The sequence below is a fragment of the Silurus aristotelis genome (genome assembly GCF_946808225.1).
Source record: "Silurus aristotelis genome assembly, chromosome: 16".
In the NCBI taxonomy this organism is placed as follows: Eukaryota; Metazoa; Chordata; class Actinopteri; order Siluriformes; family Siluridae; genus Silurus; species Silurus aristotelis.
The window spans coordinates 10432482-10445888 of NC_139589.1; the positions used below are offsets into that span (position 1 = coordinate 10432482).

Below are 13407 nucleotides of genomic sequence, written 5' to 3' on the forward strand. Positions count from 1 at the left end.
AATAAATCAAGGACCGTGACGTCGGAGCGACGTGGGGACGCCTTCCCGTGGGCTCACCACCTGCAGGAGGGACCGTAAGGGACCGGTGCTGAGAGGATTGGGCAGCAGTCGAAGGCGGGGGCCTTGACAGCCCAATCCCTGGACACGGAAAAGTGTCTGGGGAATCTGCTTAGACTGCTGCCCCCGCGACCCGAATTACGGATAAGCGGGAGAAGATGAAATGAGATGAAAATGAAATGAAATTATCTGAATTATGTAAAAGCCACTTCAATAATAGCCTATATTTCTGCCAAACAATATCTTTGCAAATACACACCAATATCTGAATAATATAAAAGCCTGTTATTTTGAACCTATAAATGAACCTTCATTTTCAGAAATACAACTAGGATTTTCTGTAACTATCTCCTCTTGATCAGAACAGTAACTTTATGTAACATTAATCGTAATTCTTAAAACTTTACTGAATTTACTTTACTTTTACTCTAAACTGCAGAGTAGGAAAATGTATCATTCGAACCTGTTGTCAATGTTTGTCACTTCAGCTACAGTACATTATTTTTCCTAGAATTATTTACACTTCTTCTGTTACACACCCTCAAGCAGAACAGTTTGTCAAACCTGAGATGTTACTGAAAATGGTTCATTTCCTTCAACATTTTCTCTCTGTGGAGAAACATTGAAACCAGTATATCTTCCTTGTTACTTTATCTTCTTTTGTCTGATTGAGGACTGTCAAGAAAGACACAACTTCATTTATAAATAATTCTTCCCTTTGAGTAGTTGTGAAAGTTTTTAGCAGCAGTAAAAGATCTCCATTGCAAATAATTTTGCTTGTAGATGCAGTAGTGTAATAGAAAAATAGCTGACCCAGCTGTCATGATATGCATAGTGTTTGTTCTAAGGGACTCATTCATTGAAAGAAGCATGTTCAAAACAATAGCAGTGTGGAGTTCAATTATTATTCATTCTTTGAAAAAACAGGTGTCATTAATTATCCTTTATTATAGAAGAAAGCACATGTTTCACACATTTTTATAAAATATATTGCATTTTGAATTGCTAAGAAAAAAATGGCCATTCCAAACATTGTTCTAAGAAACAATGCAATTTGATGCAACGATTGGAATGGGGAAAAGGTATAAAGAAGTACAATTAAAAGCTCAGCTAAATTGATTTTAAATGCTTTATAGCAACAAAAACCCAAAATGTGAAAGAAAATAAGCAACGAATCTTAAACGAGCCAATCATAATCTCTAGGAAAATCAAAGATGATCTAAAATTAAGTTTCATTGAAGCTATCAGCAAGAAGCCCAAAGACTAATGTGCAGAATCAGTAAAAATTTGCCAAGAAACACATCAAGTGGTCAAAGAGAAATGGCATAACATTCTGTGGTCTGATTAGAGTATTAGAGTATTAGAGTATTAATGTTACTTTTGGGTCTAATGGTCATAGACAGTATTTCAAAAAAACCTCCAGGTAATGAATTCAAGCCACAGACACAATTCAAGACATTAAAACATGGAGGCAAAAATATCATGGTATGGGGAAGTTTTACATACCATTGTTTAAGGCCTATTGATATTACCACCAAAAATCATGTATCAGTTTAAATAAATCTAAATACTTGGAGATTATTTTGCCTAATAAAGAGGAAATGCCCCTGAAATGGGTGTTTTTAACAAGACAACAACCGAACACAAGTAAACAAGCAACCGCTTGGTTTCAGACAAAAATTATTAAGGTAATGGAACGGCCAGCACAGTTCCCTGACTTCAAGCCCATTAAAAAAAAAAAAAAAAAAAAGACTTGCAGGGTGAGATTAAAAAAAAGCCGTTTCTGATGCAAAAAATGAACATAAGCTGTAGAATCTGGTATTCACCCTGGGCTGAAGGTGTCAGAAGTCAGTTGACTTGACGCAGCAGGTATTATGAACAATGGTTATACAACTAAATATCAGTTCAGAAACTTTAAGTAAATATGAATCTTGAAAAAAAAGTTTGTGTTTGAGAGGAGAAAAGTTTTAACACTGCTTTTTTTTTTTTTTTTTTTACAGATTTTTTTTGTTTCCTGTAAAACTACAGAAAACAAACTTTGTTTACTGTAAAAGAATAACACAGACTTCATAAAATTCATTGATGCTTTGTTTAGAAAAAAATGTATAATTTTCACTGCTTTTCAAATATGGACATAAAAGCTATAAAAAAATATTAGCACTTATTCACATACAGCTATTTACTGGAACACACTAGTTACGATTATAGAGAGTAAGTGAACCTACATTAAAATGTTTCAGCTACAAATACATTTATATAACTGCAAGAGTTTACCTGTATGAGGTACCCGAGGCACACTTTTAAACAATTAAGAAATGCTAACTATTCAGATTTTAAAAATCAAATTTTAAAGCTATTGCAATAGTAAATATATTTATGTTTTAACATCATACACAGAGGATTATGTTTAAAATCTTTTATTGGTGTAAAAGAGAATCTACACAACGTATGAGACTGAACGAAAAGCTGATTCACCACACAGCTCATTTGATCACGAAAATAAACACAGATCACCTCGGCCACAATATTGTAAAAACACACCAAAAAAAAAAAATTAATTCGTTTATAGCACTTTGTATCGGCCTTTGGCTGTCGGCTGGTACGAATTTTGCTGAAAGGGAAGAAAATAAATATTAATAAGCAATCAAATAAAAATAGAAATATTTTGTAATGCACTCTTTTAGCCATTTTTTTTATTTCAGCAAAAAACAGCGAAAGTTCTAACTTTAAAACCTCATATTTCAGTAAACCATCAAATGATTTGTTCACAAATAATAATCCCATAATATACACAACACTATCACATCTGCTAACCAAATTCTACATTTAGAAGTTTACAGTCTTCATGTTAGAAATAACTAATAATAATAATAATAATGATAAAATTAATAATAAATAAAATAAAAAGATTACCAGGCGTATGAGCTCTTCTTTGATGAGCCGTGTGATCTCTGCTTTTGCTTTCTGCACAGCCAACTCATTTGCACCTGAAATACATTGATGCACATCATCTCATTTATTATTAAAATGTATTAAACATAACTTTTGTGTGCATGTGTAGGTGGGTGGCTGTACTTACTCTCGATGGCAAGGTAAATCTTGCGTTCTCCCTCTTTGGGTTCTTTGCCAGGAGGGAAGTATGTCCCCCTGATGGTGATGGCGGCCTCGGAATATTCGCCAATCCTTTGCAAAGCCTCTTTAGACGTGACCTTCCACCTTGCCGTCTACACGGCAACAAAATGCAAACAACAGTTCAGTCAGATCAGTATGCAGCTCTCTCACACACACACAGGATATAAGGAGTTAGGTATGTGTACCTGTCGCACACACATGTGCCCCGACACACACACACAGTGTATCAGAAGTCTGGTGTATGTCTTTCACATCAAGAAGACGGTGAGCGAGTGCTTACCTGTGGAAAGTCGTTGATCTCCAGCTCCTCTTCGTATCTCTTGACACTCTCCTGCTGTTCAGCATTCTGTCGTTCCTCCTCTAGTTTCTCAATTGGTGTGTAGTTCAGCTTGGCATTGATTTTCTCAGCAAGCTGCTCAGCAATGGTCTTAGCGGAGATGGAGGGTGCAATCATGGTGCCACCCCTCATGATGGCATTAGTAGCCTGCTGCATCACATCCTAAAATTCAGATAAATTATGGATGGATGGATGTACAAAGCCTGGTTGTATCCCAAATACAGAATAATTTTTTTTGTGTTTGGTATTTAAAAAAAAAAAAAAAAAAAAAAAAAAAAAAACAGTTTTACCTGAGCTTCTGCACCAAGGTTTTTCTGGGCATTGATCTTCAGCGCCAGTTTCTTGGCAATCTCAAGTTTCTGTATGTTTCCAGCTGAAGGTACAGCGAGACCACCGAGTCCTGCAGCAGTAACGGTGAGTCCTGAAGCTGAAGGAGCGGCACTACCGGGAGCCGCCAGATCCTTCACCCGCTTCTTAGAGTTAAACATGCTTTCAATTTGTTCGTCTATCTGTGAGGGGGGGAATAAACACTTCTTTTAACACCACACATCATAAACACAGATTAGAAATTAATACAAAAAACACTGACAACACATACAGGTGGCATGTCGTCAGTGGATCTGAACTAGCAGTTTACACTCCCACACTACACAGAACCATGCTAATTTATGCTACCTTCCATGATACCTTCATTGAGGACAAACAGTCAGATAGAAAAATCAAAGGTTAATCAGAATATTAACACTGCACTGAATCTTCACGCTTACATCCAGTGCTGTGTCCTCATCATCCGAGTCATGAAGACCGAGTGCTGCTTTCTGCAGTTTCTTCCTTTCGTTAGCCAGAGCGTGTTCAGTCTCATCGAACTTAAAGCCTTTCCCTGAAAACCCACTGCTGCTTTTAATAGTCTTTCCTTCCTGCAAACACACAGACACATAAAAGATGTGTGGTTTAGTTGATAAGATGATGTTATGGGGTGTGGTGATAGTGAACAAGTGGCCTTATGTAATGTTTTTGTTTATTGTTTTGGGTTTTTTATGCCATGCCAGCATTGGTGGGTATTTCCATGACAAGATCAAGTTGGATATGATGAGATGTTATGGTAAATGTGTCTTTAATGTTCTAGTATTTTCTTTGGTGGTACATTTTGGAAGATTCCTATATGTACTTTCTGAGTAGAAAATATGTCTTTTGTTTTTAAGTGTATTGCGATGGTGATGAAAGTGAAAGTGTGGCATCATGCGTAGCAGTATGGGTGTGAAAAAGTTGAAACGTTGGTGTTGATAAATGAGTGGTGTTATGGGGTGTGGTCTCAGGGTCTTACCGCTTTCTGCTGCTCCTTGAATGTGCCCCAAAGCTGCTCAAGCTCAGGAGGAACTGGGGATCCTGACAGCTCCAGGGCTTTAATGATGTCACCTGCATATCGCACCTGATTCTCTGTGATAAATGTGTATGCAAAGCCCTGAGAACAAAAAATAAAAAAAACACATACATATATAACATTGGCCAATAGAGAATTGAAATTTCACACCTACAGATGTATGTTTTGTTCAATCGTCATTGATTGCACATGTGAAGGTTGCATTAGCACAGCTGTAGCATAAAATATTGCATATCTACAAGACATAATGAAAGTTCAAAGTAAGACAAAACATTGGTGGCCATCTCACTGGCACATCTGTGGATAAGACAGACCGTTTTATGGTGAATCAAAAGCCACAGTTTCTAGGTTAATGATGGCAAAGGATTAACTACATTCAACAGGAGTACCTGTCACTACAAGAGAAAGCTGTCTGAAAAGGAAACAGTAAGACTAAATATTATCATGCCACTTTGGAGTGTCTTGGAGGTGTGAGCCAGAAAATGTTTCTTTCAACAACATCATGTAGTGACCGTTTTACCAAAGAAATGGCTTAACACCATTCCCAAAAAGAAATGGCAGCCAAAAGCAAAAATAAATTATTTTGGTCCAAAACCAGGTGTTTCAGTTCCATAATCCAAGCAATGTATAAACAAACACACAGGCCAGAAAATATGAAGACACTTAACCATCACAAACATACTTTTCATTCCATTCCAGACCTTGCCTTGCCACTATAACAACATCCAATCTTCTGGGAAAACCTTTTATTTTGGAATCTGACTCGGGATTTGCTTATGAAACCGCAAGAGCATTACTGAAATCAGAAGGTCAGGGGGGGAAACACCAAATCATCTATTTAACATTCATCATCACCATAGGTTTTTTAGTGGGGTTGAGTTTAAGGCCATTACGAGTTCTTCTATACCAACCTTTGCAAACCATGTTGCTATGGACCTTGCTTTGTCCTCTGGTGCATAGTCATGCATGAAACAAGTTTGGGCACCTAAATTATAGTAGAGGGAAATCAGTCTTTCTAGACAGTTGTGTACTTCCAAATTTTGCCAACAGGCTTCCAGGTATCCACATAACTTTGAGTGTGTGTGTGTGTGTGTGTGTATATATATATATATATATATATATATATATATATATATATATATATATATATATATATATCCATACATAAACAAAATTAAATTCATCAAAGTTCAACATAAACGTCTATAACTAATAGGGCTGGGACGATTCACTAATCTCGCGATTCAATACTATCCCGATACTTTTGTGCCGATTCAATACATATTTCGATTCTGTAGCTATTGCGATTCATTGTTTAAATTGTGATTTTTTTGTTTGCTTAATAAAGATTAGACAATGACAAATACTTGATCATACCCTTAAAGAGACTGTATATGAGTTATATTAACAAAAACTTTTTTTTTTTTTTTTTTTTTCAGGAGCACACACATGCAAAGAGCATAAAGAACCTTGAACCATAAAACTTTCAAGTACCAAAAACTTGAATATAATATTTAAATGTGCAACAAAATATCTAAAAACAATACTTTCTAAAATAAAATAAAAGTGCTGTTTAAACTGTTCCAATGTCCAACTCAACTGCTAATATCCTTCTCTCTCTTCCTCACCTCAGGTGAGAGCAGTGCAGCTGTTACTGCAGCCTGTTGCTCCAGAAAACATTCAACCATGTCATAGGCACTATTCCATCTTGTTAAAACGTCTGTTATAAGTTAGTGCACAGGGAGCTCCAGTAACGTTTGTTGGAAATCCAGTGATGCGTCGTACTCGTCCGAGTAACTTCGCGACAGCGGGCAGCTTCAGTGCGCGCTGTGAGGCCAGATTATGAGTGTGCGCGTAGCACTTAATATGGAGAAAGCCGGTTAATTGGGCAGCGATAACCATATTAGACGCATTTTCTGTGACTAAAGCAGGGTCTTTATCCGTGAAACAATTCCCAAAGAGCTTTACTTCCCTGCCTCTGCCATGGTTTTGATTTCTCTCGCCAGCTTAGAACGGATATGACGTCATTTAATACAGACACCAACAAAATACGTTTGGCCCTCTGTTGGAATAAAAGTGGTAACGTTTTCCCACCGCCTCTCTGGAAAAGTAAAATAATTAAATATATATCGATTCTGAGGTAAGCAAATCGATCTCAAAATCGTTTTTAAAAAGAATCACGATAGTTTGGTGAATCGATTTTTTCTCCCACCCCTAATAACTAAAACTACATAAAAATACTTAAACAAGACACATACTGAGCTAAAAACAATACTAAAATTACAGACATTGTAGAAACTTAAGTGAAACAAATGCGAGTACACCAGAGATTCGTTTTTCAAAATGGTGTAAATTGCATACACCGTTAGATCTTTTCACAAAAAAAATGTAGCCAATGCCTTTTTTGTTTCTCAGACTGCATATAACGCAGATAGACAAAAAAAAAAAAAAAAAAAAAGCTGTTAACATTAAAAGCCGAAAAATCGCAGTCCCCCACAAACAAAAACTGCTGTAATGACCACAAACATTAAATAAATAAAAAATTCTCATTGATATTCAACAGTAATGTGCTCACTTTTGTTACATACAGTATAACATTATAATGATCATCTAACCTTATTTCCAGCTCTGCCTGTCCTCCCGGCACGATGGACATAGTCCTCATAATGATTTGGACAGTTGTAGTTCACCACAAGAATAAGATGCTTTACATCCAGGCCTCTCGCTGCCACCGATGTGGCCACCATCAGCCGACATGCACCACTTTTAAAATCATTTATTACACTATCGCGATCGTACTGATCGATTCCTGTGACAAAAAACAAAACAAAAAATAAATACAACATATTTATACAAAACATTATACACCAAAACACTAATAACCTTAAGTCTCAGAATGTGTTTACCTCCATGTAAAGACATGCAGGGGTACGAGGCCTTCATTAGGTCTTTCAGCAAGCCATCAGCATGTTCCTGTTTATCTACAAAAATAATCACTGTGCCTTTCTCCTGATAATGACCCAAAATCTCCAACAGCTTCAGGAACTTCTTGTCCTCCTCAATCACAATCTGACACAGAAAGACAGACAAATGAAGAGAGAGGTCCTCAAATACTGAAAAAAATATATATAACAACAGAGTATACATTAATGCATAAGTGTTCATGTGTGAAAGAGCTGTATTCTCACCACATGCTGCTCCACATCTGAACACACCACACTCCTTCCCCCAACCTGAACCTCGATTGGTTTGTTGAGAATGCGGCGAGCCAAAGCCTCCATCACTCGAGGAAATGTTGCTGAAAACATCACTGTCTGGCGATCTGGACGAACATTATCCATTATGCGCATCACCTACACAAACACACACAAACACAGCACCTCAGTGTCCTCATCACACCCATCAGCAGTTCTAGATCCAGATCTAGATAAGGACAGAGGGTGTCAGCAGCAGAATCTATATCAGATATTATATATCAAAGCCTGTCCATCACAAGCATTACTGTGAGAGTAATCACTGATTGAGAGGCTCACAAGATCCAGACAATTAATAACACTAGCATACAATTTAAAGTCCTATATAAAAAAAAATTTATAAACTGATTGAAAGCAGTGAAAGTGGTGTTGGGTGTGCCAACTCACCTGAGGTTCAAAGCCCATATCAAACATTCGATCCGCTTCATCAACGACGACGTACGTAACTCTGCGCAGGTTTGTGACTCGTCCTGAAATCAGCATAAAATCCGCATTAGTGAACACAGTGCAGCAAACACACTTAAAAGAAACACCCTGCATTAACACTAATACTGATGAGGCTCGAAGACAGACAGAAGGTTACTGCTGTTTTCTTGCGTACCATCGTTCGGCACAGCCAACCTGTTAAACAAACATTAAACACCACGTGCTCACCTGGAAAACACACAGCACAGATTACACGCATGTGTGGGAGCACAAGCTAAGGATTGAAATAAAATCACACAGTCCTGGGGGAAATAAAACCAGTTACACACCACCTTCCTCTACTGTAACCCACTTATTAAACATTTGTGTATACAGACAAGAAAATAAGTGATTTTTCCTTTTTCCTTAGTACTTCGTTACTCATATTTAATCCTCAGCCACCAGGATCTTGTGACGTCACTCACTGTCCTCGATATACTTTTTAGCAATACAAAATGCTTGTAAGCTCATAAATACACACAGAAATAAGGACACACACACACACACACACACACACACACACACACACACACACACACACACACACACACACACAAAAAAAGGTTTGAGGTCATCACACTTACCACTGTTGGCTCCCAGCATGTCAATCATTCGACCTGGAGTGCACACAATGATTTCAGCTCCACGTTTCAGCTCTGCTATCTGCACACAAGACCACCCACACACGAGCATTTAAACAGCCCTCAAAACACGGGCCCCAAACCAGTGTGCTTATTACAGGTCACTGGCCAAAAATGTGAGGGTGAACTAAATGCATGTAACATTCTGCTTTGTGTTCCTGGAATCAAAAAATTGAACTTTATTTTCACACGCCATTTGCATCCATCATATGAGCGGACACAGAACCACACAAACAAACAAACCTGCTCGCTGATGCCTGTTCCTCCGTACACACACACCACTCTGAGCCCCAGCGGCTTGGAGAACTTTTTACACTCTTTAGTGATCTGTAGAGCAAGCTCACGTGTCGGCGTCATGATCACCGCTGCAACACAGAGAAACGTGTTAGCATGAACACCCAATACGTAACATGCAGCAAATGTCTGACCTGTGTATTTAGTGCGTGTATGTGTATACCGATAGGCCCCTCCCCCTCCTCTAGAGGCCGCTGGTCTAAAATATGGCGAAACATGGGCAGGAGGAACGCAATGGTTTTCCCGCTTCCTGTTTTGGCAATGCCGATGAGGTCACGTCCTGACATGATGGCTGGAATGGCCTGAGCCTGGATGGGTGTAGGCTTCTCATAGTCATGTCTGAAAGACACACATACACGTAGCCGTTTCATAAATTATTTCAAACCGTGTCCCAGTCATCAAATAATTATTTTCTCTTTTGCTGCTATTATTAAAATACTGCATTCAGTCGACAATCTTATATTTTCCTGTACAAAACGTTTTAGAATTAGGCGACTAAACAAAAAGTGGAAATGTAAAAACAGGGCCAGTGGTGAAATACCTACTTTTTAAGCGCATTCAAGACCTTCATGGAGGTTCCACATTGAACCCAGGCCTTTATGGGTTTGGGACAGCCTTTTCCCTTCACAATGATGCCCTCAAGCTCCAGACGATACTCATTCACCTCTGAAACACACACAGTCAGTTCAATAGTCTTCTGTCTTATTGACCATAAGTGTAGACTTTATCAGAATCAGGTTTTTTTGGCCATGTGTGTTGACACACACAAAGAATTTGGTTCCAGCTGTTACTGACTCAGTACAGACATAACACTATACCGTACCTTCCAGTGTCATTTTGGCCAGTTCAGGAACTTCTACATAGAAATTCTTGCGGTAGGATTCGTACTGGATTTTCTGGTGATCGACGGGCTCTAGAACTTTTCGCTGTTTGGTCTGGAAGCCAGTGAGAGCAGTCTGCAAGTCCACTTCCTCCTCCTCTGAAGAATACTATACATACACACACAGGATCTCTCATGAGTTTCATTTGTTTTGTGATCAATAAGGACTTTGATCTTAGACACCATTCACATCATAGGCTAACTTTACTGTCACAGTGATGCATCTTTACACACCCACACAACTGTGTATGGCTTTTACCTCCATAGCGTCCTGATCGTTCTCCATTAACTCTCCTTTCTTTTTGGTGGTGTGAGGCATCTTCTTCGTCTTCACCACCGTCACAACCTTCGTTACAGTCATACCTCCTTTCTGCACACACACAATCGAAACACTGTGTCATTTCACATGGCATGAACTTGTTACTCACAACAAAAACAGCATGACTTCTTTCTCACACAAACACATAATGCACATTAACAAAACTATGTTGTAGTTTAAATCAGTGTTTTTGTGTGTCTCACTTTGTCATTTCCTCCCTTCATGGTGCCCATGTTGAACTTCTTCACTTCCTCCTTCACCTCCTCCATGTAGGCATCTAGGGGGTCAAGCTCTTCCCCTCCCTCCTCCTCCTTCATCTCCATTTCCTCCACCTTTCCCTCCTTCTCCTCATCCTCCTCTCCCTCTTGATCCACTAAAGTCGGACCTTCATCATCATCATCTACACACAAACACATTTGTTACTGCATGCAATCAATATTGCATTAGAGAAGAGCCACACGTTTATCTCACACATACACACCATCGTCATCCTCCAAGCTCCACTTCTTGCCCTGCTTCATCTCTTCCAGCTCCTTTTTGATCTCGCCAATGTTCTCCATGGCCTTTTTCCTCTGCTCCTCCCTCCATTTCTCCACCCGTTCCTTCCTCTTCCTCATCTCTTCCTCCAGTGTCGTCTGGTCAAAGTCCTGCTGTAGAGTTATTCATTTATAAGTTAGTATTATGATATTAATACAGTTAGCTACTGCAAACCTGCACACAGTCAGATACACAAAAAAATAAGAAATTTCTTTTTACATCCTCCACTCGCTCCTCCTCCTTCTCCTCTTTCTTCTTCTTTTCTGTTGTCTGCTCTGCCCCATCTGACTTCTCCTTGCTGCATCACACACACAAACATTCCAGTTACCACAAAAACAGTATACAAGCAAACTCAAGAGATAACGCATTGTTTTTCATTATTATTATTATTATTATTATTATTAATAATAATAATAATAGACGTCTGACCTTCGTCCTTTGCTGCGGCTCCTCGACCTCCTGCGCTCGCGACTTCTGGAGCGTTTGCGCTCGCGACTCCGAGACCTCCTGTTAGGCACGTACAAGCACAGTTTTACAGAAAGCATAGGGATGAAAGAGACACTGAGTAACGTGTGTGTGTGTGTGTGTGTGAGGATGTATAACCTCTGTCTCTTGCGGTCCCTGGATCGTGATCGCCTCCTCTCTCTGCTGCGTGTTCGTTCCCTGCGCCCCCGGTCACGTGCTCGGTCCTCTTTCTTGGCACGCTTAGAATCGGGCGAGCGGCTTTTAGAGCGACTTCCCGAGCGCCCACGAGATGATGAGCGTTTCCTATAATGTCTGTAATTAACACAGTAATACTGTAAACAAAAGCAGCTTAAACACTCTTTAAAAAAACTATTATTTGAGTATTGGGCAGGGTTGATTTTTATCCTAGCGAAAATTAAAAACTAGGGTTATACGTTACTAAAAGTATAACATTTGTATTATAATTATTAACAATAATAATAATAATAATATTTAGGATTTGATGGGAGCGCACTGTCTCTCTCAGCGTAACAGTACCCAAACACAGATGGATAGATAGCTCACTGAAGCAGGCAATAAGGTTCTCATTAAAGAGACAAACTTGACTTAAGCAGCATTAATAACTGTCCATTAATAACTATTATTAATGAATAATTAATAACACTGGCTACTGTTAGCTGGTTAGTTAGCATGCCCGCTAATATTAATTCACTAATATTTGCCCGCTAGCTAACAGTGTTAGCTTACATTAATTTACAATTATATCTTTTTCTATCCGCGAGTCACAAACAATTTTTTCATCATTAGGTAACCAGCTTTATAAATGATTATTATAAGTACAAATTTCTCACCGAGATTCTCGTCCCATACTGTCCGTAAACTGCTCAACTGTTTTACAACGTCTCTTGTTTCTTCTTTCCTGACTTCCGCCTCCGGTTTTTCTTCGTCGGTGTTAATTTCGTGAATATGAAAACCGACTGAAGATAAAATACTGCCACCTAGAGGTACTACAACCTGAACAGACAGGACCCAATCGCCCCCAGGGCATTGGCGTCGCACTAGGCTTGAGTAAGTCTCACAAATAATGGATTAACAAATCAAACGGGAAGTGGGTATTTCACAACGATTTTAGTCACTGAAAGTAAACAGGACAATGATCAACATATGCAGTGACAGTGCCACTTACTGGTAAAAGGTTGCAACAACACGTGAAAATGCTTGTACTGTATTCATTTTTATCATTCCTCCAAATTTTGTCCAGATTTGTTTTAGATCATTGTGACACCCTGCTGTCAATTTGTTGACCCAGACCTTTTCTTCTACATCCAGAAAATTCCGGCATTGTCTGTGGTTGAAAAATACACAATATAAGTGCAACTATATTGCGCTTGCTCATGCAGCAGGTTGTCTGGGTGCTTGATCATTCAATAATCCAACTTCTTTTTGGAAAAAATATTTTTCAAAATTCTTCGATCATGGTTTAAATCCTTCTCTGTGTATAATTTTCATCAAGGGAAATCTGCCCTATTGTTCCTAAAAGGCCTGGAATCATCTTACTAATCGGTTTACATTATTTTACTTATGTTAATAGCTGCTTATTCCTTGGTGGCAGGTGAGATTAAATAAAAAAAAACCTTTACCAGAA

At 38.7% G+C, this 13407-nt stretch overlaps 1 protein-coding gene across 2 annotated transcripts; it reads right to left on the reverse strand.

Annotated features, from left to right (window-relative positions):
• Positions 1–2458: 2458 nt before the first annotated feature.
• On the reverse strand, positions 2459–12986 carry ddx46 (DEAD (Asp-Glu-Ala-Asp) box polypeptide 46). 2 transcript variants are annotated; one of them, XM_083564259.1, is made up of 23 exons: positions 12614–12986; positions 11901–12074; positions 11727–11804; positions 11517–11595; positions 11242–11410; positions 10964–11160; positions 10701–10811; positions 10385–10550; positions 10107–10227; positions 9725–9900; positions 9511–9632; positions 9211–9289; positions 8549–8631; positions 8096–8260; positions 7814–7976; positions 7523–7716; positions 4851–4988; positions 4294–4443; positions 3817–4035; positions 3470–3688; positions 3137–3281; positions 2971–3044; positions 2459–2668 (listed from the first exon to the last, which is right to left on the reverse strand). In XM_083564259.1, exons 1-23 carry the CDS (start codon positions 12628–12630, stop codon positions 2621–2623), a joined length of 3087 nt encoding a protein of 1028 aa, XP_083420385.1. In that variant the 5' UTR covers positions 12631–12986; the 3' UTR covers positions 2459–2620. The 2 variants fall into 2 exon arrangements, with proteins under 2 accessions (XP_083420385.1, XP_083420386.1); XM_083564260.1 differs by having other exon boundaries at positions 11242–11407; positions 12614–12750.
• Positions 12987–13407: the final 421 nt, after the last annotated feature.